Source organism: Corythoichthys intestinalis, chromosome 19 (assembly GCF_030265065.1).
Source record: "Corythoichthys intestinalis isolate RoL2023-P3 chromosome 19, ASM3026506v1, whole genome shotgun sequence".
Classification (NCBI taxonomy): Eukaryota; Metazoa; Chordata; class Actinopteri; order Syngnathiformes; family Syngnathidae; genus Corythoichthys; species Corythoichthys intestinalis.
The window spans coordinates 33,356,039-33,383,546 of NC_080413.1; the positions used below are offsets into that span (position 1 = coordinate 33,356,039).

Here is a 27,508-nt window from a genome sequence, read left to right on the forward strand (position 1 = left end):
TGAAAAGATGTTGGATCAACATTCCGGTGTCGATCTTATATCGTTGAATCAACGTCACTTTTGCACCCTCAATTAATGTTGTTTCAACTTTGACATCCTTACAAATTTAAACGTCATTTCCATTATTAATAATATTGGAACAACGCTGAATCATCGTTATGTTTCCGACCAAAACGCTCGCTCATCCATAATTCAATGACTTTTCAATCATATTTCCTTGTCAATCATAAATCAACTATTTGTCAACATTAGTTCATCAACTATAAAACAATGTTAAGTCAATCATCGCCTGACATACCATAGAACAATGATGTTTGAACGCCACTTGACGTCGAAAAATTCGATGTCAGTCATACTGATGATTTTGATGAAAAATCAACGTTTACTCAATTTTGGTCTGCTATCTGAGTTGACTTCCGCGGGTTACATGTGGCCCCTTCTTTGCCCCTGTTGCAGAAAAATTCTATAACCGCCACTGCGCACAAACCTGGTAAAATAGCATCCAAGGTTATGAAAAATAGAAGTAAAAATAATGATAACAATAAAACTTTAGTCAAACTATATTTAAACAAAGTAGGAGACGGATGGATATTAACATGTAAAATATTTTTAACGTTGTGTAAATCTTTGAGGAGCTATTTTTAGAACGTTACTCACGCTAAACTAACTTTATCTAGAACGAGAATATTGAGGCGCTGTGCAAAACGCAAGAGCAACATTGTGATTGGCTAAAAACATTTCAAATCGAGAAAGACCACCTCGGATCAGCCTACTGCTCTTAAATAACCAATCAAAACATACTACTGAATTTGTGTGGGCCAATCACGATCAGCATAAACTCTGAGCGCGACGGTCCGAATGCGGAAGTCTGCGTGCAGTTTTTTTTTTCTAAGTCGTGTCCCGGAAATTTGCAGCAAATATGTTGACATTTTGATATACAGTACTCCAAGGAGGATCGTTTACAACCTTTTCCAAGTTAACTCATCGGCGGTTATCATTTTTTGGGAGGTAAGTTGTGTTACAAAGCGCAATTAAATGGTGCCGCGTCTGTATCTACCGTAGGTTGCGTAAATTTAAAGATGTGCTCGATGTCGTGCTGTGTTATTAAATGACTTGTGTTGTGTCCACTTCTGTTGGTTCGAAGTCCAATATTAGTACAATATTTTGTGTAATTATACCATACTACAGTATGAATTGTGATTAGTAACAGTCTACTTCGCCTTGCTGCTGTGCAAAATGCTGTAAACACACACTGATGTACTAAACTATCACAATACAGTATACACATTTCTATGACATGTCAGAGTTTGAATTCCTGTATTTCTCAGAATTTTGCTCGTAGTAATCTATTAATTTATGACGGAAGTAAAACATCACTTTAAAATGTATGCGTAAAGATATGGTGGCCATATTTTGATTTCCCAAAAAGGGGCCGACACTCCGCCCGGCTTCGAGATACTTAAATTATACTCGAAGTTCACTCAAAGATCTAGTATGTCTTTTCCGTATGGATAGAAAATCCAGTGTTTTAACAAAATAATAGCTATATAACCAAAGACACAAATTCAAATGGTCAGAGGTTAGTTAACAGGCTTTATTATTCCTAAAATAACAATGTTAAAAAAAAAAAAAAAAAAAAAACTGGAATGAGATGATAATTAAATACAAAAAAATGCCTCTTCTGTATTAGTGAATCATCCTTGAACAAAGTAATAGCTGTCTTTTCAATTCCTACTGTACAAGTAATTTTTTAAATAATACCAGTTCTGTTGAAAATCCAGCTTTGACAAAAAGCTATATTCTTTTCAGTAAAATAATGTAAATTAGTGCTGCAATGATTAATCGATTAACTTGAGTAATTTGACTAAAAAAAAAAAAAAACCTTTAAATAAAATTTTGCTGCTTCGAATATTCGTTTAATTAGAGTGGCATTGTAATGGTTTGTTTTTGAAAGTGTTTGCATTTAGTTAATTGATTTTGGGTGTATACACTGCCCTCTAGTGGCAACAGTGAATATGACATAATGGTGTACCGCAAGCAACACGTCACTTCCGCTCATTAATATTCATGACATTAGCTACTGTTGCTAAGTAGGGAAAAGATACCGTTTGTAGGAGATGCATACAGAGCTAAACCTACCAATTCTCTCCAAAAATGATGTGCCTAGTGCCAAATTGACTGGCAAAGATGTGGAAGAACATAATAATGTTCAGTTAAAGAGATGGCTTGAGTGTCGAAGGCTGAAAAAGACGCAAAAAACGAGCCGACCTAAGCATAGCTTCAGCTTTTTTATCGACGCGACTGACAATGGCATTCTCCTGTTTCAACAAGCTACCCTTTACCATCAGCCCTGTCTTTCTTATATATCCTCTGGTTGTCCTACGTCTCTTACCGATCCTGGGGGTAATTTAGTTAGCTTTGTTTCGCGATCGCAAATGCTACTCAGTGACAGCCAATGAACACGTTTAATTTTTTCATTGATAACACATCTTAATCTTATAATTTATTTTCACTTCTCCCTTACTAAAGTTGTTTTATTTATATATATATATATATATGTGTATATATATGTATGTATATATATATATATAGAAAAAAAAAATATATATATATATATGTATATATGTGTATATATATGTATGTATATATATATATATATAAAACAGAAACTGTAACAGTGGCAGTCAGATACCATTGTAATTCTTTTCAGGTAATTCATTGTCAGACAGAGGCAGTACGGCACAACGTTACGCTAAAAAAATAAGTTAAAAATATAAAAATGGCTTACCTCTTTGTCCTCTGAAAGACCATGCCAACCCAACATAATGTTTACTGCATATGAAACGTGAATGGATTCGCCGAGCTGGTGTTAAAGTCCGCGCAAGTTGATTCGGTCTTCACATCTTTTCCTCCCGAGTTCTTGGTTTCCGGAAACGTATGAAGAAAACATCCTTCATGTGTTGTAATGTCTAGAGTCGTTTCTACAAGTTCCAAAAAAGCAATGCGTGATCGGCATGTTCGTTTTTGAAAGATTACCGGAGAAAAGTAGCACTAGTTACGTTGGGTCTATGCGAGGGCGGGTCTATAATGTCCCACTTCGGCTTTACTTCTGCTTTACGATGCGACGTCACGGTCTAAAAATAGCCTGCGTGTGGTACGCCATTCGTTTAACGTGGCTGAGTCCAGGTGATTTTAAGACAACATAAGGTAAGTTTTTGTTTGACCTATGTTATATGTGGTCATATTTAATATGTGTATTGCATACGTAGTTTAGTTTGTAGGTATCTTTAGCCGTTTTTTTTTTTTTTTTTTTTTTTGTGGGAATGCAGTATAGGTTTGAACAATTTGGTAAAAGTGTTGTAAAATAACGTTGGCATTTTATAGCTTTTTTTTCCCAGCATTTTTAAGCTAGGGGACTTTTGCAATGCAAGTTAGCCAATCATTCTTTTGTTGTACTTGGAGCTTCAATTAGAAGAAGAAAAAGTTGTACCGTTTGAGGCTAAACTCAGGTATTTTATTTTTAAATGCAAGTGCAGTTCTGCATGGTTTGAAGAAACACTCAGGAATTTTGTATTTGCATTTAATGCTTTTTTGAAAGTGCAATCTTGGCAAGCCTTTTTTAAATGTCTCCTAAGAAGGCATGCTTTTGTTCTTTATCTTCCTTGTTTGCCCATGCGTATTTTGCTGTAGAACTGATCTTTCCAAGCAGTTTTTGGTTGCTCAACAAATAAGTATGAAAGTCTTTTCTCCAGGGCGAATGTGGGGAATTTTTTTTGCAGTTCATCTGTGAAGATGCACTTGCGCTTAGGCATTTTTGGGGGTTGATGGAACACTGCTCCGACGTCTGTTTTAGTGCTGCAATGATTAATGGATTAACTCGAGTATTCGATTAGAAAAAAATATTCGAATTAAATTTTGTTGCTTCGAGTATTCGTTTGATTAAAGTGGCATTGTAATGGTTTATTTTGAAAGTGTTTGCATTTCGTTTTATTGATTAGGGTGGATACACTGCCCTCTGGTCTGCCTCATTTCACATGGCTGAATCCAGCTGCTCTGTGTTAAGACCAATGTAAGCTAAGTTTTTGTTTGAGCTAATGTTTTTTAATGCATTCATAATTTAGTTTTTAGATACAGTATATAGCCTGAAGAATTTGTTAAGAGCATTGTAAAAAAATACGTTAGCATTTTATAACATTTAAGCTAGCGGATTTTTGCTATGTAAGTTAGCCAATTGTTCTTTTGTTGTACTTAGATCTTATTTATTAATTTTTTATTCCGTTTGAGGCTCAACTCAGGTATTTTAATTTTTTATGTTCCGTATCTGATTACTTGATTATTCGAACTAAGTAGTTCATCGATTAATCTACTACTAAAATAATCGATAGCTGCAGCCCTAGTCCTTTTTCTCTGTTACTGAGCACAGTAGAACCAACCACTGGGCAGGCTCCCTAGGAACACGTCACAGGCAACACAGTACCGTAGTATTCTGTGAAAAGCGTCAGTCAATTTCAACACGCGCTAATTAGTCCTGTGAAAAGTAATGAAAACCGGACATTTTCATGATTTTATAAACTACCCCCCCCCGGACGCCCCAGACACGATGTAAAAAGTGGACATGTCTGGGCAAAAGAGGAGGTTTGGTCAATGGTCAGCCTATGTAAAGATGTATTCCTGAAACGCTTATGTTAAAATTAACTTGTGTCACCTTTGTACATCAGGCGCATGAGACATGGAGGAGCTCTACACTTTAGAAAAAGAGGTAGGACGAGGCAGCTATGGTGTGGTCTTTGAAGGTCATATTGCCAAAACAGGACAAAAGGTGGCAATCAAGCGTCTACCCTGCAAGGACCCGGAATGCATTGAACTCTACCTGCAAGAACTGTGGGCCATGAGAGCTACAGCCAAGAACCATGTCAATGTTATTGCACTACATAGCTGCCTCTTGCAGACAGGGCGGAGGAGTTTAAAGCCCTTAAGAAGGGGGAAGCTGCCTTTAGATCTAGTCGAAAGTGTGTTGAAAGGAAGCATTGTTCAAGCAAGAGGGTCCCAGTCTATAATTCAAAGAAGGACTAGCTCTGTGTCCAGACTTCGAGACAGAACCAACACGCTTCCATCAAACCTTTCAACGCCACAGAAGCCTTTAAACAGAGCAAAGAAGAGACCGACCCAGAACACGGATGAGCAAACTGGACCCCTGCACTGCTCGGCCCTGTGGCTGGTGATGGAGTACTGTGACGGAGGCGACTTGAATCAGTACATACTTTCCCGGCCGCCGGACACCTATAAGAATCACAGTGTGATGCAGCAGCTCAGCAGTGCCGTGGCCTTTTTGCATAACCTCGGCATAATCCATCGAGACTTAAAACCTGACAACGTACTTGTCAGTGTGACACCGAATGGTCCTATTTTTAAGGTAAGTACAACATCTTTGTAATTGAAAAAAAATACATCTTATCCGTGTTTGTAGTAGTTTTAAAGCATTTTATGAAAAGCTTTTTCAAATCTTGCACTGTATGTTCCTTTAGTGCTCTTAGAAAACTACCTGCTTTAAACCCCAAACTGGTTGCCAGCCAATATACACTGCTGGCCAAAGTATTAGCACCTCTGCAATTCTGTCAGATAATGCTCAATTTCTCCCAGAAAATTATTGCAATTACAAATGCTTTGGTAGTAATGTCTTCATTTATTTTGCTTGCAATGAAAAAACACGAAAAGAATGGGGAAAAAAATTAAACCATTATCATTTTACACAAAACTCCAAAAATAGGCCGGACAAAAGTATTGGCACCCTCAGCCTAATACTTGGTAGCACAACCCTTAGACAAAATAACTGCAAAAAAATGCTTCCTGCATCCATCAGTTAGTTTCTTACAATGCTCTGCTGGAATTTTAGACCATTCTTCTCCAGGTCTCTGAGATTTGAGGGGTGCCTTCTCCAAACTGCCATTTTCAGAACCCTCCAGAGGTGTTCTATGGGATTCTGGTCTGGACTCATTGCTACTCCACTTTAGAAGTCTCCAGTGCTTTCTCTCAAACCATTTTCTAGTGCTTTTTTGAATCTTTGGATTTTTTGGATCATTGTTCTGCTGGAAGACTCATGACCTCTGAGGGAGACCCAGCTTCCTCACACTGAGCCCTACATTATGCTACAAAATTAATTGGTAGTCTTCAAACTTCATAATGCCATGCACACGGTCAAACAGTCCAGTGCCAGAGGCAGCAAAGCAACCCCAAAACATCAGGGAACTTCCGCAATGTTTGACTGTGGGGACTGTGGTCTTTTCTTTGAAGGCCTCGTTTTTTTCCTGTAGAAGAAGTTTTGGCAAAGTCCAGCCTGGCTTTTTTATGTCTCTGGGTCAGAAGTTGGGTCTTGCTGGGTATCCTACCATATAATCCCTTTTCATTCAGACACCGACTGATAGGACGGGTTGACACTGTTGTACCGTCGAACTGCTGGACAGCTTGAATTTGTTTGAATGTTAGTCAAGGTTTTTCCATCCGCACAATCTGTCTTTGAAATGTCTTGTAGTTATTGTCACCACCTGTTATGTGGCACATGTAAGTAACAAGTGCTTTTAATTACACAAATTAGAAAAGCATTACATGATTTTTTTAAAGGGTGCCAAGACTTTTGTCCAGCCCATTTTTAGAGTTATGTGTAAAATGATAATGATTTAATTCTTTTCAGATTCAGATTCAGAATATTTATTGTCATTGTTACAAAAAAAAAGCACAACGAATCTTTGTTTGGAGCATCCATCCAGCCCATACAGCTAAGTTGGTAAAGTGCAAAGTGCAAACCCATAAAATAAATACCCATCAGTACCAAGTGTAAACATTGACACAGTTTTGGACATATGTACAGCAAAGATTCAACAGCAGCATGAGGTCGTGTCAGTGCTAAAGTGCAGAGCAAAAATATACCAGTTGAAAACGGGCAAAAATCAGTGCAAAACCCAGATAAGTTAATCAAGTATAATCAAGTACAGCCTACTGGTTGTCAACCAATGGGTAAGTGTCAGGGAGGAGGAAATAGTGGATAGTGATATACTGCAACAATACAAACCAGCTCAGAGTTATTGTTGTTGGTGGATGTGGATTATTGTCCGTAAGGGGGTGGGGGGGGGCAGAGTTCAGTAGCCTCACAGCCTGTGGGTACAGACTGTTGGACAGTCGTGATGTTCTGGCCTGTATGGACCTGTACCTTCTCCCTGAGGGCAGCAGGTGGAAAAGACTGTGAGCAGGATGGTGCTGGTCTCGCAGGATGTTGTGCACTCTTCTCAAACAGCGAGTAGAGTAGATGGTGCTGATCTCAGGGAGAGTCATTCCTATGATTCTCTCGGCAGCTTTCACCACGCGCTGGAGCGCCTGCTGGTCTGCCTTAGTGCAGCTGGAAAACCCATTCTCTTTTGTGTTTTTTCATTGCAATCAAAATAAACGAAGATATTACTACCAAAGCATTTGTAATTGCAATCATTTTCTGGGAGAAATTGAGCATTATCTGACAGAATTGCAGGGGTACCAATACTGTTGGCCAGCAGTGTATATTTGTATAGACATCTCCGTCAGGTTGGCCCAACATCAGATGCAAATTCATAGAAAAATTTTGTCATTCGTTTATGCTAGGTTTGTGCTCGTTTGTGCTGAAAAAAAAAAATTGTTCGGGATGCTATCATTTTTTTTAGATATTAACAATTCCTTTTAGGTCAATCTGAGGTCAACCAGCCCCTCATTTTGACTAAAAATGGTGTCAGTTGTTTGTGCTATAAAAACTTTGTGCTGCTATCGTTTTGGAGATATTGAGATATTACTTTTGAGTGATGACGTCACGTAGCCCCCCATTTATTGCAAAATGGACCCGAAATGGTGTCATTCGTTTATGCTTCGTTTGTGCTGTAAAAAGTTTCGTTTGTGCTGCTATTGTTTTATAGATATTGAGAAATTAATTTTGAGTGATGGCATGACTCGCCCAAATTAATATCTCAAGTCATTTATTTGGTCTTGTATTTTTGATTTTTCAATACAATACAAATGGCAACCCAACAAAAGACAATGGAACGACGCTTGAGCCATTTTCGTTTTTTGCTACACTTCATAAATAATGAAGGTCAACTATAAACCTGTACATGTTTTTTTACTTACTTACATATTGCATGTACACTATATTTATGTCCAAACTCAAGGTCGCTGATTTTGGTCTGAGCAAGATGAGTGAGGGCTTGGCGGATGGAAACCCTATCAGAAAGCACTTCTCTTCAACCTGTGGCTCAGACTTTTACATGGCTCCAGAAGTTTGGGGTGGACTGAACTATACAGCTCAGGCAGATATCTTCTCGCTAGGTGTGATGTTCTGGGCTGTCCTGGAGAGAATCACCTTCCTGGAGGAAGGAACCACGCAGGAACAACTCGGTGAGTTAACAAAGGACAGAAATTGCTGTTCAATAAAATGCCTATGTATACATTACATACATTTATAGTATTTGTAGAAGCAAAAGATGTGAACAACATTGGCTTTTGAGAGGCTGCATGACTTGAAGACTGCTAGAAATGAGAAGGAAACAATAGGCTAACACTCATCTATAGGGCTGCAACTAATGATTAATTTTATAATCAATTAATTGGACGATTAAACAATTAATCCGATGAATGTCACTTTTTTTCATTTACCCTCACAATTTAAGTTGAAGTTGTAAGTAGGCATGTGCCGGTTACGGGTTTCAAGGTTTACCGTGGTATGAAAACGTCTCCGGTTTAAAAACCACAAAAATTTTCCGTCATAGCGTAGTACGGAATTAGCTATTTTTTTTTTATGTCCCAAAAATGCAGCGAGAAATGACTTTGAGCGGAAGCGCTACCCCTTCCCCTTCCGGTTTTTGCTCTGTCGGTGACACTGCTGTTGCTTTTTCAAAACCCGCTCAAAAAATTCACTAGTATGGAAGTATTTCGTTACTGAAAAGAAACAGATGGCCGCGGCTTAGAGGAGGAAGGACAGTCGACGTGCAGGCAACACTTCCAATATGATTTTACATTTACTTTACCATCATGCGTCACTTTACACAAAATTTAAGGTAAGTAAACGCTGTCATGAATGTTTCCCACCAGCTACAAGAGTTCACTCCAGCGTGTTCCATATTTCTAGTGATAGTAAAACAAATACTATAACGTAAGCTTGTTTAAGAGGCTGCTAACGGGCTAGTTAGCATGACAAGACAGCTAACTAGTTTCCTCTCTATTAGTGTACTTTTGTAAAGTTTTCCGCCATTGTAAACATCTGTTCAAAATAACACTTTCATTACACTGCCTGTTGTGTTTTCTTCCCCCTCACGGCTTAGTGTTTAGGGTGTGTGTGTATAATGTGTAAATAATGATACGAGTCATACACACATACGCTGTCTTTTGCTCTCACTCTCCATTAATATTCAACTAAATAATATTAATGTAGTAGTAGTGGTATATTAACCCAGAAAAGGTCAACATACTCACATTCCTGCATCATAACTTGGACTGAGAGAGAAATATGTAGAAAATGAGAAAGTCTCTAAAAGTCTTGAGAAGGAGCTTAAAGTCAGTGAAGTGCCTGCAATATGTATATAATAATTGTTTTTACTTTTTTATTGAAAATAATCATTTTTGTTCTAATGTTTAGCAACTTGAGCTGTGGGTTTAGTCTAAAAGTTGTATTTCAATGTCATTTAAAATATTTCAGTTATTTATTTTTTGTTATTTTATTATATTCATGTTGATGTTCCAATTTGCAAATATGTTGTGAAAAATTTTTAAAATCCTTTTTAGTGGGGGAAAATACTTACCGGTATTTCATCTCAAAAAACAAATTTTAGAGCTATAATTGCAATGCTGTGTTACCGTGAAACCGCGGTATTTTTGCTTTATCATACCGTCAAAATCTCATACCGGCACATGCCTAGTTGTAGGTACCAATGAAGACAAAATGGATGACTGTTTCCTTAAAAAATATATTTTCTGACAGTTTCCTGACTTAAAGTTTTTGATAAAGGTTCTTAGTATAAAACATAATAAGAATTTCTCAGTACACCAATCAGACATAAGTCCTGTTCATTCAAATTAAAAAAAAAAAAAAAAAAAAGGCTGCTGATTGACATTTTTTTTCTTATGGCAAAGAGCTGATCTAAATTGTGTCCCTCTGACTACTAATAATAACAGCCAAGAGTGCTCAGTTAAGAGGCTAGACAAAAAGGGAAAAGGGAAGGAAAATGACTCTTTACACGCCCCACTGCATACAATAATGTTAAAGAGACATTTGAGAGTAAAGCTTTAGCTGGCTTTGATCGCCAAAGAGGAAATCGGTATTTGCTGCTTACACTGCTTTACCAGGCTGAGCCCTGACTGGGAGGTCAAAAAGGTTGAGTGTGTGTGTGCATGCCTGCGTGCGTGCTCTCACAGGTTGGTGATGCTGCGCACTGAATCGAGTTTGACTCCATTAACTGGGACATATTAAACGTGTCAGAACCTATAAATTATGCATTCGTCAAGCATGGCCGATGATTCGTTAATGTAAATGGCACCAAGATGAGGAATGGTCGAACATTTTGGAAACTGATTCAAGCGACGCTGTCTGTCTTAATTTAAGACGACAGTGTTTGCGTGTGCGTGTTCGTATACCTCATTTTCTTCCTGCTGTGGGAGTGCAAGATAAGAATTTGAGTGCGGTAATATTCATTCTAACACACACGCCTTTTTATCAGGGTCTACATTAATGAAAATTAATTGTAACTTGAAGTTAATGCTAAGGTTGAGAATAAGGCTGAGTCAATGAATATGTAGCAATATATGAATATGTTGCAATTCGATATAAAAAGTATATTTTTAAAGACATCAATTCATATACGATTTGGTCCGGAGGTGGCACGATTCCATACGATGTGGAAAACAAGATACCTTTTTTCGGTAGACATCTATCATAAAGAACCCAATGGACCTATCGCAAAACCACGCCCCCAAATCACAAAAGTCGAACACCAAGGAGTAGAGTTGCATAGGAATACCCTGAGGTCGTGACTTATAACATCTTTTTTGTAATTGTAAAATAGCAAAACCAGATGGTTTAACTCCGTGCGTGGGATACCTGTATTTCCGACACCAGGTACCCTAAAAGATTGGAGGGAGGAATTATTTTGTGCCTTCAAAGACTAAAAGAAGGCTCGCAAAATGAAAGCTTTATGCTTGCTCAAAGATAAGTTAATAATCGATTTGTGAAATAAAAAAAATTTGATAGCATGTAGTAGAAACTATTAACGTTAGTTTGCCAACATTTGACTGCCTACTTGTTTACTATCCTGTCACTACACAAATAGAATAAAATATTTAAAAAAAAAAAAAAAAAAAAAACATAAGCTGTCAGGACCCCAGCACTGAAAGTCCAAAGTAAACACCACAAACCTTCAATAAAAAAAGGAAGAAATACTTGCATTTGGTCACAAACGCACACGAAGGAAAGTTTTCCTTACCCACACCTATCATGCTGTCAACGTTGAGCATTTCTTTACATCGTATTCATGTTGCACATGTAATTTTTATGAGGCAAGTTGTTTATTTAGCACCTCTGGATAGGCCTGAACGATAATGGAATGGACGTGCTAACCATTGTCCCACTGTGCCACCTTCATATTTTGAATTATTTTAAAACAATAACGTAGAAAAAGGCTTGTTTTTATTCAGTGCTTCATTAAGGCCATGTCTGCATCTAGCAGTTTTTTAATTTATTTTTTATTTAATTTTTTTTAAAACCCTTATACGTTGCGAAAAAATAATTACGTCCACACCCGCACGTTTGTGGGGAAAAAAAGCTCCCACAGCCAACCACATTCATTCATTTTTAAGTACTTTCATAACAATGCGCGAAAAATAATTGTCCATAATACCTCCATCCTTCGCATGTGTTCTTCAATATGAAGCACTGCAAGAGTTTGTAAATAAATGGAAGCAAAAAAAGCACCTAATTTACTCCAAATGTAAACATGTCTCATATGTGACATAGGGACAAAGTTTGTTGTAATCAATGATGTTTCTCCAGTTAAATCTTCGGTTATCAGTGTCCACATGATGGCGCCACAATTGCAGAATTCCCACATCTTCACTTTGGACGCAGTTTTTAAGAACCCTCTTTTAAATGTGCGTTTGTGTGTGGATGATATGCCAAACCGTAGAAAAAGTTCTTATTTTTGCTAAATACCCTGCTATGTGTAGACATGGCCTGAGTGAGTCCACTCAAATTGACTCACGCGTTAACGCTCACACTGCTAAGAATAGCCTCTCACTTACACAATGAATGAGTTGGCACAACTTCAGACTGGGCTGCAGGTTTAATGATGATCAACACATTTGTGCCTTCGATCGTAGCGCTACCGAGGCTTACCTGGCCAGATCAACGCCACAAACCTGTCAGTCATCGTTAACTTTAAGTCCCAAATGCCAGCTGCACAGGTGACCAAGAAAAACTGTGTGGTTGCACTGCTTAGCAGGAGGGAGGGCCTGTACGAGAATCAACCAGAAAAGTAGCATTTCACCTCGATTATAATAATGGTCTCCTCTCTGTAAATTTTAATACCATGGCCATACTGCTCCACTGCATATTGCATCCCTCTGTCAGCTTCTAGACGAAATTCATTAAAAAACAAACAAACAAAAAAACATTTCATTTAAACAAAAAACAAAACATTTCATTAAAAAAACAAAACAAAAAAACAAGTCCATTGCCAGTTGTGGTAGTGCAAATTCAGAAATTTGAACTCCCACCATCATTCATCAATCGTCTACTCAGTCACTTTCACTGAGAGAATTTGACAGAGCCTTGGGTTGTCAGAGTTTTACAAGGTGGCCGGGATTTGCGATAGGTCCATTACAGTACATTATATTAAAATTACATTTTAAATGCATTTATTTATCTAAATCAAATCAAAGCAAAATGTAGTTCATGAAGGAAGGTACTATACAATGAAATTGGGGGGGACAATGCGTCGTGCTTAAAGTCAATACAGCAAGTACAGTGGTACCTCTACTTAGAAAATTGATTGGTTCTGGAAGTAGTTCCGTAACTTCTGTAAATAAAGACGCGTTTTCCATATAAATGCATTAATCTGTTCCAAGCCCCCCAAAATTCAAACATAAATCTTTTATAATGCAAAAAAAATGCATCAAAACATGTAAAAAATACATGATAAACTATTATAAATAAATTATTGCACAATAAACATGAAATCGTTTGTTCGAGTTGTGCTTAATGTAAAAAAAAAACAAAACAAAAATAAAGGATAAAAGTTTATACACTCATGTAAAGCGGTCGGAACACAAGTGGCGAATGAAGAGGACACTGGGATACACACATACTGTACACATACAGTAGAGGTCCCTCTTAGACAATTGGATGCCAGGAATGCTAGGCAATAGACCCTACCCACGTGACTTCACAACTCCTTCCTCCTGACTGGTGCCGCCCAATTGTCCCTCAACACATCATGTTTCCCTGTTACGGCTACATACATTCCTCCTATTTACGGCGTGTTTTACTGCTCGTTAACATTAATAATCAAAATGGTGAAGGCGTGTGTGGCGGTCGGTTGCAATAACAGAGAAGATAGACGGAGAAGACGGAGAGACTTGAAGTTCTACCAGATTCCGAGAGACCCGGAGAGAAGAGAGCGAGATGGGCTGCTGCAATTCGACGAGAAAACTGGGCTCCAAACGATTACCACAGATTATGTAGTAGTCATTTTATATCTGGTAAGATGCATTTAATATATATTTAGAGGGTTTTGGGCTGACAACCACAATTAAGATCATTGCTAGGCTAATCGCCGACAAAATACACGTATGTATGTAGTGAGAGTGCTATCGCTAAACCATATAAACATTAAAAGCCCTAACTCCATTGACAAATGACATGAAATACATTAGACTTGACAGTGGATGTTAGCAATAACAAAAGATTTTGAATTGAAAATTTTGTAACTCACCTTTCCAAGCACAAGATAGATTCCTGCCGAATTTTCGTGGACGAGGACCTGTTTCACCCAACTAGCAACGAAGTATTTATAAGCCTCCAAGCTCTTAAAGTTTTTCAAACTTTCGTGAGAATAGGCTGATTTTGTGTGGACAAGATAGTTGTACAGTTCAGGGTAGCTAGCAGATGTCAGGCAAACCTAAATATGGCGGAGACAGCGGGTCGAAAAACATCGATTTAGGCATCAAATATGGATCTGGCGAATGGATAAACTGAAGCTTTTCCACATAATGCCTTTTATGCAACGCATCAAGTGAGTTTACGGCATCCGAAAGCACCGGGTCTTCCATGAAATGCATTATAAATTGCTCGATCAATTGAGACCATTGATAATACAGACACAAAATGACGGACTAGTGGGCGGAACCATACAGCGAGCACGTGATTTTGTGACGTCTGTGGGTAGGGTCTATAGCCAGTTGCAGAGAAGCTATAAGTATGTTACGTTCAGTACACTCTGGGAGCTGCGAGTACCAGCTATACTGTATTTTCGCCGTTCGTATCGTGAAATTTCTTTCATAACAAGAGGCAACATTTTTCGGTTGAGGTGTCTTAACCTGAAAATTCTGTCCGAAGAGACGTTTGTAAATAAAGGTACCACTGTGAAACAATAGACAAGTTTCCTGAGCGAAACATAGGCGGAGCCATCTTTGACATTTTCTGCAACGGACTTTCGATTTATCCTGAAGACGATACACAAGAAAGCCTGCAAACAGTTTGCTGAAGACATGTCAACAAAGCACATGGATTACTGGAACCATGTCCTATGGTCTGATGACACGGGCGGGCTTTCTTGTGTACCATCTTCAGAAGAGGCTTCCTCCTGGGGTGACAGCCATGCACGCCAATTTGATGTAAAGTGCGGCGTATGGGCTGAGCACTAACAGGCTGACACCCCCCAACTCTTCAATATCTGCAGCAGTGCTGACAGCACTCCTGTATCGAGTCAGATGAAATGTTGGAGGGAAAAGGACAAGCAGTAATCAATTTGGGCATTTAGGGATGTACGTAGTTTCAATGGGGTGTACTCACTTTTGTTGCCAGGGATTTGGATATTAATGGCTATATTTTGAGTTATTATTAGGGGAAAATAAATTAATTCTATTAGCTGCACACAGACTACTTTTCATTGTATCAAAGTGTCATTTTGTCAGTGTTGTCCCATGAAAAGATATACTTAAATATCTGCAGAAATATAAGGGGTGTAGTCACTTTTGTGATACACTGTATGTCCATCAACGTGGGTGTTGTGGTAAGGCACATCACATTGTCTTCCCTTGCCTAACAGCGTTTTCCTCCTGTAAACAAACGAACAAAAAACGAGTAACACCTGAATTTTTGCATTTAGATTAAAAAGCCTGTGTACGACTTGTAGTAGATTAGTGTTTTCCATTTCTTCATCGTTGAAGCTAATGCACAGCTAATGATGTCTCAGTGGTGACGCAACACAAAGAATTGTCGTCAAATTGAACATAATTGTACCTGTTATTGCTTTGTGGTGGCACTGTCTTGGTTCCACATCTGCCTTCATGAACACAAAATTCCCATATTCATGTATTCGGACACATTCAACTGGATGCTTCAGAGAGTTTGAGGTCCCTGATTATGTTACCATCTACTGCCATTAAATCAATAAAATCCAAAACTATTTTGGTTGTGGCGACTCTTAGGGCCCAAATACACCAGATGCATGATCGTTGCGGTTCCGGTCCGGTTCAGTGTTGACTGTGTGCCACGCAGTACGTCAGGGCTCCGTGTGTGGGGGGTAGAGGGTCGGGGCCCTATTTTGCCCTTGGTTGTGTCGGTGGGTTTATATCTTTGTGCACATTTAGAATTTATGACACATAAAATCTCATAGAGGTGTTATGAACAACTGTTAAATAATCTGTAATATTTATGAAATGGATAGCGAATTATATACTACATGAACTAAAAAACAGCGTACTTGGAATTGGTGTCTCAACACTGCAGATTCCTGTGCCCAGCGCAAACTGTTGTGTTTTCTATGAAAAGTCAAATAAAATGTAGGAAAGAAAGAGAAACATTTTGAATAGACAACCAGGTCGAAACTTGTGGGTGTCTCTTTATTCTCTTTTGTACTTTTCTCCATCGACTCTGTATACAAACCGACATTGTGTGTGCGCCGGGCACGAGAATTTCTGCAGTGGAGCCACTTTCAGATACGCTGCTTTTTTTTTTCCGCTCAAAGTTGTCAGCACGTCGTGTGTTTGATATCATTGCCAGAAAAACACACATAATAGGACACTTTGCAGCTTCCCTTTTAATGCTGTCCTTATAATAACGATCTGCTGCATCGTATATCACTTTGTGACTTTCCACCTCCATGATGAAACGTTCTTCGTCCATGTTTGCTGGTGTTTAAACCGTGAACAAGCAACTGGGCTGTTACGTCCAGGCCCAGCTCCGCCCATTTTGTTGGATGTGTGTCCGGCAAAAATAGAAAATAGCCTATACCATCCGGCGGGCTGCGGCACGCCGGAGATAGTCCGCAGGCAATCCGGAGCACTGACGCGGCCGGTATACGTTGAACAATAGGATATAATGGGAATGGATTGGCTCCGGCGCTATTTTTTTACCGGAGTCTGACCGGAACTGCAACGATCATGCATCTGGTGTATTTGGGCCCTTAGCCATTTTTAATGTTGTCCTCCAATGTTGATGACGGTATATTTTTTGAGGGATTTTGATGAGTAATGCCACTCCCAACTCCACTGTTGTTTTAGATGGAGAAAGTGTAAAACTGAAGTCGCGAGCAGAAATGGGGAACTACCTCGTAAACCTGTCTAAAAGCAGATCAAATCCGAACTCAGTAAAACCATGAATCTACATACTGATCTACATTTATTGCAACATGGTTTGTTGATTGGCTGACAACTGCAGTTGCGCACTTCTTCAGAGCAACTTCTGATTGGTCGACAGCAGCGCAGCAAGCAATTGAAACGTTATCGAATTTGACCTTGGAGATGTGCTCCTTGATGTGTTTTTCACCTGCTGAATGTGGCTGTGAGGAAGGGAATCAAGGATTCATCAAAGTTGAAAATTGATGATACTTTGAAACAACTTGGCTGGTATTTTTCAAAGAGCTCGAATAGGCACTTAAGATTCGAGGCATTCCAAAGAGAGTGAAGTGTTGCTCAAGATGGGTTTTGATGGGACCTGCTATGCCGAGGATCATTGTTACATTGGGAGCCACTTTACAAGCTATTTGTGAAGGAGTGCAAGAAGAAAAAACTGAAGTGGATTCTTTTTTTGTATCTATTTAGGTTCCTACTATCGATACGGTCGTCCAGTATCTCCTGCCTTTAGGACTGATGTTGTCAAATCTTTTTTTTTTCGTCCCAAATGTAGTTGCTACCAAATGCAAGTGAGCAGGTGTTGTTTTTTTAATTTATTTTTTATAACTAACCTTGAGGTTGCATTGACTTTTGATGTAACAATTCAACCTAAGGAAAGATGACCTTTACATTTCTGCCTTTAAAAAAAAAGAAAGAAAAAGGAACAGACGGCTACACTATCATGATTTTTTTTTTTTTTTTTCTCAGGGCCCATTTCTTCACAGAGCTTGACACTTACAGCATAGTGTAAGGGGTTATCGTACAAGGTTGTCAAAAGTACCAATACTGAAATGTTTTACTGTATTTAATTAAGCCTGTCGCAATATGCAATAATTCCATTTATCGCACGGTTAATAAAAATGAAGGCGGTAATTTTTCCGCTGCGATTTATCGCCTTGTGTGCACGTGTGTGCGCGCGTGCGGCAGACGTGCTGTTAAAAGTACGGCTTCCTTGTTACCAACTACGAAAAATGCATCTTCGTTCCGGGTCCTACAAAAAATAACGCAGGAGCCTATCCGTTCCCATTATATCCTATTGTTCAACGTATTCTGTCCGCGTCAGTGCTCCGAATTGACTGCGGACCATCTCCGGCGTGCCGGAGCCCGCCTTTGGTTTAGGCTATTTCTTATTTTTGCCGGAGACGCATCCGTCAAAATGGCCTGGAGTCAACAGCCCAGTTGCTTATTCACGGTTTAACCAGCGAACATGGACGAAGAACGCTCCATCATGGAGGTGGAAAGTCACAAAGTGATTTATGATGGAGCAGATCATCATTATAAGGACCATTAAAAAGCTGTATGGTGTCCAATTATGTGTGTTTTTCTGGGAATGATATCAAACACACGACGTGCTGACTATTGTTTTTGATTAACACACGGCTCTAACAAAACTTCCTATACCTGTGACTCTTGGCAGGCTGTGTCTTTCTCTCTCATTGCGGCATCACATGAACAAAACAACATCACCGTTGCGTGCGCTTCAGGGTGCCTCGGAAAACATCCAATCAGAATATTACACATGGAACGCCATAGCAGCAGCTATCAGGAGAAAATTTTTCATATGCCTAAATGCTTAAGTCATTAAGTGCAATTTTATTTTTTTCCTGAAAAAGACATTTTATTTATTCTGTTTCTGTGCGGTATTAATATTGTTGTCCTTTACTTAAAAGAGATATGGTCTATTGTTTTTAGTTGTGATTTCTTTAAAAGTATTTTTGAATTTAAGAGTAAACATTTATCGCGTTTAAATGGGTGTACTTGATCTATTAATATATACTGTATTTTCACTGTATTATTGTTAACTGGTTTAAAATATATATATTGGGGCAGGGGGATGCAATAATATCGTATATTGATATAATTTATGCGATAAATTATCGCACACTAAAATTTGTTATCGCGACAGGCCTAACTGTATTCAATATTTGATTGGAAAAGTATTGATATTCAGTCCATCCTCTGCTTCTAGACAGAGACCAAAAAAGGAACTGATGTCCAGCATTGAGTGTGTTTCACAGAATTAACCCTAAATATTGTTGTAATTGATGACATTTATTTTATGAATTTATTTGTTGTGTTTTTGCACTACCATGACAAATTTGTACAGTATTCGAGTATGAATATCGAGTTTCATCAAATTTTAGTATTGTTACAATACTATTATCATACAAATTTTTACATTTTTTCCACAGGAAATCTTTCTGACCAAAACTGAGCTGCTCTTGGTATAATATGAAACCTTATTCCCAAATTTAGTGCCTACAAACGTTCTATGGCTTAAACTGGATGAAAATGGATACCATTTGGAAGGGGAGAGAGATTTCAGGAGCTTCCTTCCAAAAAGAAGAGGCGAAATAGAATTTAGCAGATACAATCCTCTCTGTCAGGCAGATAATAGAGGAGGCAGCTGGAAGTAATTCACAAGATAAAATGCTTTGTGACTTGACTCTTTCGTTTTTCAATAGTCACACACTCACAGTGTTTGACATGGCAAAAGAATAACCATGTACTTGTGGATTTTGATATAAAGTTAAAGTATTTAGCTTTTTAGGATTCTATTAAGCTGATTTGGAAAACTTGACGTTAAAATCCAGTTGGGCTGCAGCTATCGATTATTTAATTAATCGATTAATATACCAATTAGTTAGTTTGCATAATCGAGTAATCTGATTAGGAACATTTAATGTGTTGCACAAGAAATTTTCGGAGATGTAAAAAAAAAAGGCATGCTAAGATCGCACTTTCAAAAGAGCATTAAATGTGAATACAAAATAAAATTCCCGAGTTTTTCTTCAAACCATGCAGAATTGCACTTTCATTTCACAAGAGCAATAAATGCATTTAAAAATGAGTTGAAATACCTGTGTTTAGCCTCAAACTGTATGAAAAAATGTAATAAATGAGGCGCTAAGTACAGCAAAAGAACAATTGGCTAACTTGAATAGCAAAAGTCCACTAGGTTAATTGCAGATACCTGTAAACTAAATTACGAATGCATAATAAAAACATATTAGCTCAAACAAAAACTTGCTAATGTTGGTCTTAACAAGGAGCAGCTGGATTCAGTCATGTTAAATGAGTTGTGTCATATTCACTGTTGCTACTAAAGGGCAATGCATCCACCCAAATCAGTAAAACTAAATGCAAACACTTTCAAAACAAACCATTACAACACCACTCTAATTAAATAATCCTTGAAGCAGCAAAATTTGATTCAAAACTTTTTTTAATTCGAAAAAGTTAATCAATTATACTTGCAGCACTAAAATCCAGTCAAAATGGCGAGCTCTTCGGATGAAGTTCTTAACTAATTTGTCACTCCAGGAATCGGTGGTCAAAAAAAAAAAAGTTAATTCATCTGAGAACAATCGGGAAATCTGCGGAGAGAAATTCTTGAAAGTTGTTCATTCATTCATTCATTCATTTTTATCTGCGAATATTTAAAAAATGATTTAAACAAAGTGTCGTCTATCCAGTTGATTTCCTTTTTATACAATGGTACCTCGATGTACGAACGCATCGACATACGATCCTTTCGACATCCGAAGTAAAATTTGACTCGTCTTTTGTCCCGACACATAACATAATCGAAATACGATTTACAACAGTGTCGCAATTTCATTGTTTACCTGAAAGTCGCCAGCACAGTGGATTTTCTTGTGAGAGAAATCAACATGGGGCCCAAGAAGGTTAGTGCAGGTGGTGAAAAAAAAGAAAAGGTGACGCTCACTATTGAATTGGGATTAAGATGGAAATTATAGAAAAATACGAGCGTGGTGTGCGTGTCAGTGAATTAGCTCGACGATACGGCCAGAATATGTCTGATCTGAACGGTCCTCCTCCGACCACCGTTCGGCTGTCTTTAAAAGTTAAAGCAGAAGTTCGCAATTTTTGACATTAGGGTTAATCTCCCAGTTAGCTGGGGTTTAATTCAGGCATGAAAATCTCTCACCTTTCGGCGAAATTCGCCGTTTCGAAGTCAAAAATGGCGACCTACGTGAATTGCGTAGATCCGAGGAGAAATTCTTTTTGGGAGGAGGAGGGGGGGTCGGGAGGTTTTATTTAATTATTATTATTGTAACGAATCGAGTTATAATGTGGCGAGGGTGTTAGCATGTGTTCCTGAATGCACCGCATGACGTAGAGGGGTGAAGGAGGTGCGGGAGAGCGAGGGACGTGCCTTCAGTGTTTACGTTTGTTCTGGCGGGGGAGATATGTGCGTTGGCTGCGGCAGATAGCAGTCGTGTTGTTCAATAAGTTTCCACAAATGAAGAATTTCAATCTGATAAAACGGTTGACTATTATCAACGTTACATTATTATTATCATCATGTGATTAACTTAGTACGTAAACTGAGCACTTAAGAAATCGGTTCTTTAAAAAATGTCACACTTGGACAGTCAGCAAATCCTTCTAGATGCTTCGCTGACGAGAACCAATCATCGGCCCAAGGTGCGTTCCATTATTCCAAACGCGCGCACTCCTTACTGTACATGGAGTGCTCGGAGAGCCTTTGGGTGGCATTGCATAGCTGCGAAAACAAAAAGCAGGCCTTATCCACACCGGGGCAGACCAGAGCGCAGCATACACACTTGCCTGTATTTGCCAGCAGATTGAATTTGGTGAGTAATGCTTTCAATCTTTTTCACATTTTGCGATATAAAAAAGTTACTGCCATTCGTTGCAGCTTGCGTTGAACACTGCCAGAGCTAGCCAAATCTCCCATGAAAAAAAAAAAAAAAGCTCCCGTTAAATTGGCGTCAAGCTTGTGTATTTAGCGGTAATATAAACGAAGAAACACACTGTTGAGTCAAATTAAGCGGCATGCTCTCGGATGGAGGTGGCGCCTCACATCGCTCCCGTCGTCCGCCGGAGAAGCGTTATTTTCGGCTTGGATTTGAGCTGACGGCCGGTGTCGGCACAACACCGGCCCGACGAGTGGTGGGAATGAGTCCTGCTTCTTAAAGCTTTTCAGAAATACAGGGATCCCTCGTTTTTCGCGGTTAATGGGGACCAGAACCCGCCGCAATAAGTGAAAACCGCGAAGTAGCCCCCCCCATTTTTTTGTGCGTGTTCAATGCATTTATTCAGATTTTACATTGGAAAAAAGATACATATATATATATGACATGTTTTTTCACTTTTTTCACCAAAGTATCATTTATAAATGGTTTTCAAGCACTTCAAAATGTAAGAATTATGATAAGTTTTAAACATGTTACTGCCCCACCGAATTATTTTTAAACAAGAATAAAGTAGTAAGAAAATGCTTGGCTTTATTAAATGCTTCATAGTGAGTCTACTCAAACCCTCTCAGGCTTTGGTAAACGCTGATTGACACTTGTGCAAAGTTTTTCTTTTTATATATATTTTTTTGTTTGAAGCAACTTATTGGATTGAATAATAAAGACACAAATTTCCTAGCCAAAATGTGGCCCAAACGCAAAACAACATTACTTCAATGGAAAAATTTGTTTCAATCAAGTAAAATAGTTTTCAAATGCTTTTTTTGTCTCAAATTTATTTTTGCAATCAAAAACAAATTTTTTTAATTGAAGTGACTTTTTGGGGATTAAAAGTATATACTGTATTTTGATTGAAGCAACTTTGTTTTTGATAGAAGGAACTTTGTTTTTTGATTGAATAATAAAAACACGATTGAATAATAAAAACACAAATCTACCTCCATCGTTATTGAGAGAGAAAGAAATTAAGAAAGCTTTAAAACTAAAAGCCACCGGGGAGTCTGTTTTTTTGTTTTTTTTAATATTTATATTTCATTACATAGACATGCCTCGTAGGGAAGGGAGATTGAGGGATAAAAAAAGGAGTTAGATGAGGCTGCTAAAGGCAGTGGATACCTCATCAGCTGGGTGAATAGCAGACCTGGTAAGAACAAGTTTGCAAGGATAGTCGAGTATTAAATACAATTATAAACACAATTACAATGTTATGTTTCTATAAGATTTTATGTCATTGCTTTATTAATCATTAGGTGCTAGAGTTGTTAAGTATGGATAATAATGAAATAATAGTTTTAAGAAAACTGTGCTGTTGGTGGCTCAGTGACCATCTAATGTGGTTTGTTCTCAGATGAACAAGTTGAGGAAGGAAGTTTTGATGCAGAGGTTGAGGGAAGAAAATAGGCAGACTGACTGAGTCAAAGCCAGAAAGTGTTGATGACAGTTTTGATTTCTATTCACTGTTGCCCCCTCCCAATTAAAGTATGTCACAGTCGCAGCCAATTATTATCTAAAGCTGGTTAAAATTGAAGTTATGTTGTTTAAAGGCGTATTAAATACTTGTTCATGTGCTCCTTTTGATCTATGAGCACCCGCCCCTCCACCGGTCTCTGCACGGCCCTGCTGAAACACAGTGTGGGTCGACAGAGCTCAATATTTTGTTGGGGTGTACAGTGTACTAAAACATATTTCCTCCACACCCTTCTCACCTTTTTAACCGCTGACCCATTTTCATGCCTGTTAATTAGTCGGTGGAGTTGATTTCATCAAAGTCTGTGCAGTTTGCTAGTTATTTATTAGTTTCAGGGCTCTGGAGTGGCTAAGCTAGTGCAAGTCAATGGTCCTTTCCAATAGTGCTTCTGATAATTATTACACCACATCTAATCAGTGTCCGTTTGTATTATGTTTTGGAGAAGCATATTAGCATTTCAGTTATTGTTAGATAGAAAAGTTGTCTCATTTCTTTTTATAAAGAAACCACACATATAAACCCATTCATACAACAGCTTAGAATCTCCTTTGAACACAAACTCCCATTCAAACTACAAATAGTCATACAAGAGTGTGTGCTTTGAAATTGGATTTGGATTGTAATTATATGAAGACCTGATAAAGAAAACCCATTAATTACAGTCTGCCTCCTCCGTATTCAATTTTGTTGTTTAGTTTTTTTCATGAAAATTATTCATTGACACAATTTATATCAGCACTTTGCCCACAAGGAATGTCAATCAGCAGTACCTTTTTTCATTTGAATTAACAGGACTTTTGTCTGATTTTGTGTACTGAGAAATTATTTTTATGTTTTATATTCAGAGCCTTTATTACCAACTTTATCAAGTTTTATGTACTTAAAACAGTACAGTTATAGACTACTAAGTCCGGAAGCTGTAATAAAAATTATTTTTGAAGGAAATAGTCATCCATTTTGTTTTCATTGTTACTTACAATTCATTTCGGTTTATAGACAGAATTTCTTGGTGCAGTCGAAGCATTGAGGGAGTCTGTTTTGGTGGCCTCAGCATTGCATCTCTGCAGATGATGTAGTGCTGTTGGTTTCATTCATCAAGTCGTGATCTTCAACTCTCTCACTGGAGCGGTTCGCAGCAGAGTGTGAAGCAGTTTGGATCAGCACCTCCAAATCCGATTACATTGTCCTTAGTAGGAAAAGGGTGCCATTCCCTCTCTGGGTCAGGGATGAGATCCTGCTCCAAGTGTAGGAGTTCAAGTATCTTGCGTTCTTGTTCACGACTGAGAGTAGGAGAAAGTGGGAGATCGACAGGCGGATCAGTGCAGCGTTTGCAGTGGTACGGACTCTGTACTGGTCCGTTGTGATGAAGGGGCTGAGCCAAAAGGCGAAGCTCTAGATTTACCGGCTGATCTACATTCCTACCCTCACCTATGGGTTGTGACCAAGAGAACCAGATTTTGGATACAAGCGGCCGAAATGAGTTTCCCCTGCAGGGTGTCCGGGCTCTGCCTTAGAGATGGGGTGAGAAGCTCGGTCATCTGGGAGGGACTCAGGGTCGAGCCGCTTCTCTTCCGCGTTGAGAGGAGCCTGCTGAGGTGGCTCGGGCATCTGGTTCGCCTCCTGGAAGCCTCCCTGGAGAGGTGTTCTGGGCATGTCCCACCGGCAGGAGGCCCCGGGGATGACCTAGGACACACTGGAGGGACCATGTCTCTTGGCTGGCTTGGGAACAACATGGGATCCTGCCGGAGGAGCTGGTTTAAGTGGTTGGGCAGAGGAAAGTGGGCTTCCCTGCTAAAGCTGCTGCCCCTGCGACCTGACTCCAGATTAAGCGGGAGATAATGGATGGATGTTACTTACAATCATCCTAAAACTACTTAATTAAATAACAACTTAGTTAAATTGAGAAGGTAATTGAAAAAAGTGACATCCGGTTAATCGATTAATGGTCTGATCAATTGAGTATAAAAATAATTGTTAGTTGCAGCCCTCTTTGATAATCTTCCTGATCATTTAACTTGGTTACATGTAACTCTGTTCCTCCTCAAGCCTGGTTGTGACGTAAGCACAGTAACGAAATGATTCACTGTAGTTATTTTCGGACAGGAAGCGTCAGTCTAAGACGATTTTGATGGCTGTATTATTTTTACTTGTGCTTTTCTTGTAGGTGCTTATGTGTGTAAGGGTCGCTGGTTGATGCCCCTGGGTGAAGCCCTATGGGAGAACGCGGACCTCCAGCTGTGCATTCCCGTAAAGCGGAATAAATTAGACCCTCCCGGCTCGGCCGTGTGCGGCCTCCTTCTTGACATGCTCGCCGCAAACCCGGATTCCCGGCCGACAGCAGACCAGCTGGAGTCCAGAGTGCTCAGCGCTCTGAAAGAGGACTCCCGCTGAGACAAAGCGCTCCTAATGGCCACAGCCACCACATGGCAGCATTGCCTGTGGAGCCATCTGACTGTGGCGTTTCCTCTGTGAGTAAATAATAGTGGAGATAAGAGGGAAATGCAGGAGTTCTTCAAACTATTCAAGGAGATTGTTCATAGTGCTTCTGTTAATCATTACACCACAGCATTTCTTTTGTCGTAAGCATGCATCTATTAAATCATTATAGCATTCCCTGCCCACATTACAGAAGCTAATTGTTCCTTTTTTCACCACACTGAAGCAGCGGCCTATCTGAAGCTTGCATAAGAGTTTTGGTGTCTACACAAAGCAAAAACTGGAGCAAGGATTTCTAATCAAAGTTGGGGCCCTTCTATGTCAAAGTACCACTGTATTGTATTTTCGTGACCAGAAGCACTTTATTAAAAGGAGCAGTCTCAGTTGCGGGTGCAATTTCTGTATTTGACACATACATTAGCTGGTCTGTATTTTTAGGTGCAACATATGGTAGCATGTATGCACGCTAAAGCGTGATACGCTAACATGCAATATACGCCAGGATGCAACCACGCTAGCATGCATCCTAGCATACGTTTTTAAAAAGGCAGCAGGAGTGTAAACACGCTAGCATGCATCCTAGTTTACGTTTTTAAAAAGGCAGCAGGAGCAAAACTCAATTCAGTCTTGCTTAATTTAAGTACTGCAGTTAACAATCTACTCATGTTGCATTTTGTTTGGCCAAGTCGTCATCCAACACGTCCCTATCATAGTGATGCCGGTGCTCTGTCGATTAGTGCCCCCCTTCGAATTGATATCTAAAGCGGCATGCGTATGTTAACCACATCCCCCAATGGTTATCAAGGGTCAAATATCCGTCGATTTGATCAATCATTTTGGCTACAACGTCGTTGCTGTTGATGCTGCGAGTAATATTTTTAAAGTACAGGTAGTCCCGGGTTACAAATGAGTTCCGTTCCTATGCTGACGACGGAACCCAAATTTCCGCGTAAGTTCTAATTAACCCTTTAAATAGCCCCCTAAATCGCAAAATAACTATCCCAAAACATGTATAGTACTGTGCTCGCCTAGACGTTTGAGTCTTAGGTAGATAGCGAGCCAAGCCCCGAAATGATGATGTCACACGTCCGTGTGCTTTGCTTTTTTATTCAGCTACCTGTGACATCAACACTTAGAGAATGAAACTAAAATAAAATGAAATTAAATCAGTTTCATCTCAACAATTCAAATGTGCGTTTATAAATAGCTGCCGATACAGCAATAACAATCCACTCAAACGATTGGCATGTATCTGTGTCTGCACATCATCAAAAACAATCGCATTAACTTGCTCCAAGTATTGACCACAATTGAAAACACACAATAAACAGCACAAAATGTGTTATATACAGATGTTGCCTCTGTGGATGCTTCACAAACTACAAATGCGCATGCAGGCTTGCAGCTGTTATCTTTTCCCTCCCTCTCTCACCGGCTATGAATACAATGACAATTAAATGCGATTTGAGTGAGATGCTCTCACTGAAAAGCTTTGTCTAATATTGTGTTAATATGATATGTGGTGTTTGAACTGCAGGGATTCCCCTACATTCAACAGATTGTGGCGCACCGCCACACCAAAATAAAAGCCGCCACGCCTTTTTTTGATTAATTAATTTATTTTAATTTTTTAAATGCCATTTCAAACTAGCGGCAGCTGACTATGAAGAGTTCAGCGGCAACGAATTCATTGTGTATTGTAATGTTCGTAATGTGTATTGTACTATGCGTGGCCCCCTTAAGAGACCATCGGACTGGTGAGCTGTGACGCAGGGGAAAGTGAGTAGGAAGAATGGGAGAACGTGCGATATCGCAAGAGATAGCGGTCGCATGTCGTGTCAGCCCGCTGTTATTTGTTATTGTTTTTCTGTATTATTGTTGCCACAATAAAGTGAGTAAGCCAATACAGACTTCTCTCCTTCTTCCCCATATCCGGGGCATTACAATAGTTTGGATCGGACTTTTC

At 39.1% G+C, this 27,508-nt stretch overlaps 1 protein-coding gene across 1 annotated transcript; it reads left to right on the forward strand.

Moving 5' to 3' along the window:
* The first annotated feature begins 860 nt into the window (after nucleotides 1-860).
* Nucleotides 861-27,438, forward strand: si:ch211-63o20.7 (Serine/threonine-protein kinase pdik1l-B-like). The gene is made up of 4 exons (XM_057823558.1): nucleotides 861-1,008; nucleotides 4,719-5,413; nucleotides 8,184-8,409; nucleotides 25,271-27,438. The coding sequence occupies exons 2-4, from the start codon at nucleotides 4,730-4,732 to the stop codon at nucleotides 25,495-25,497; spliced, it is 1,137 nt and encodes a 378-aa protein (XP_057679541.1). The 5' UTR covers nucleotides 861-1,008; nucleotides 4,719-4,729; the 3' UTR covers nucleotides 25,498-27,438.
* Nucleotides 27,439-27,508: the final 70 nt, after the last annotated feature.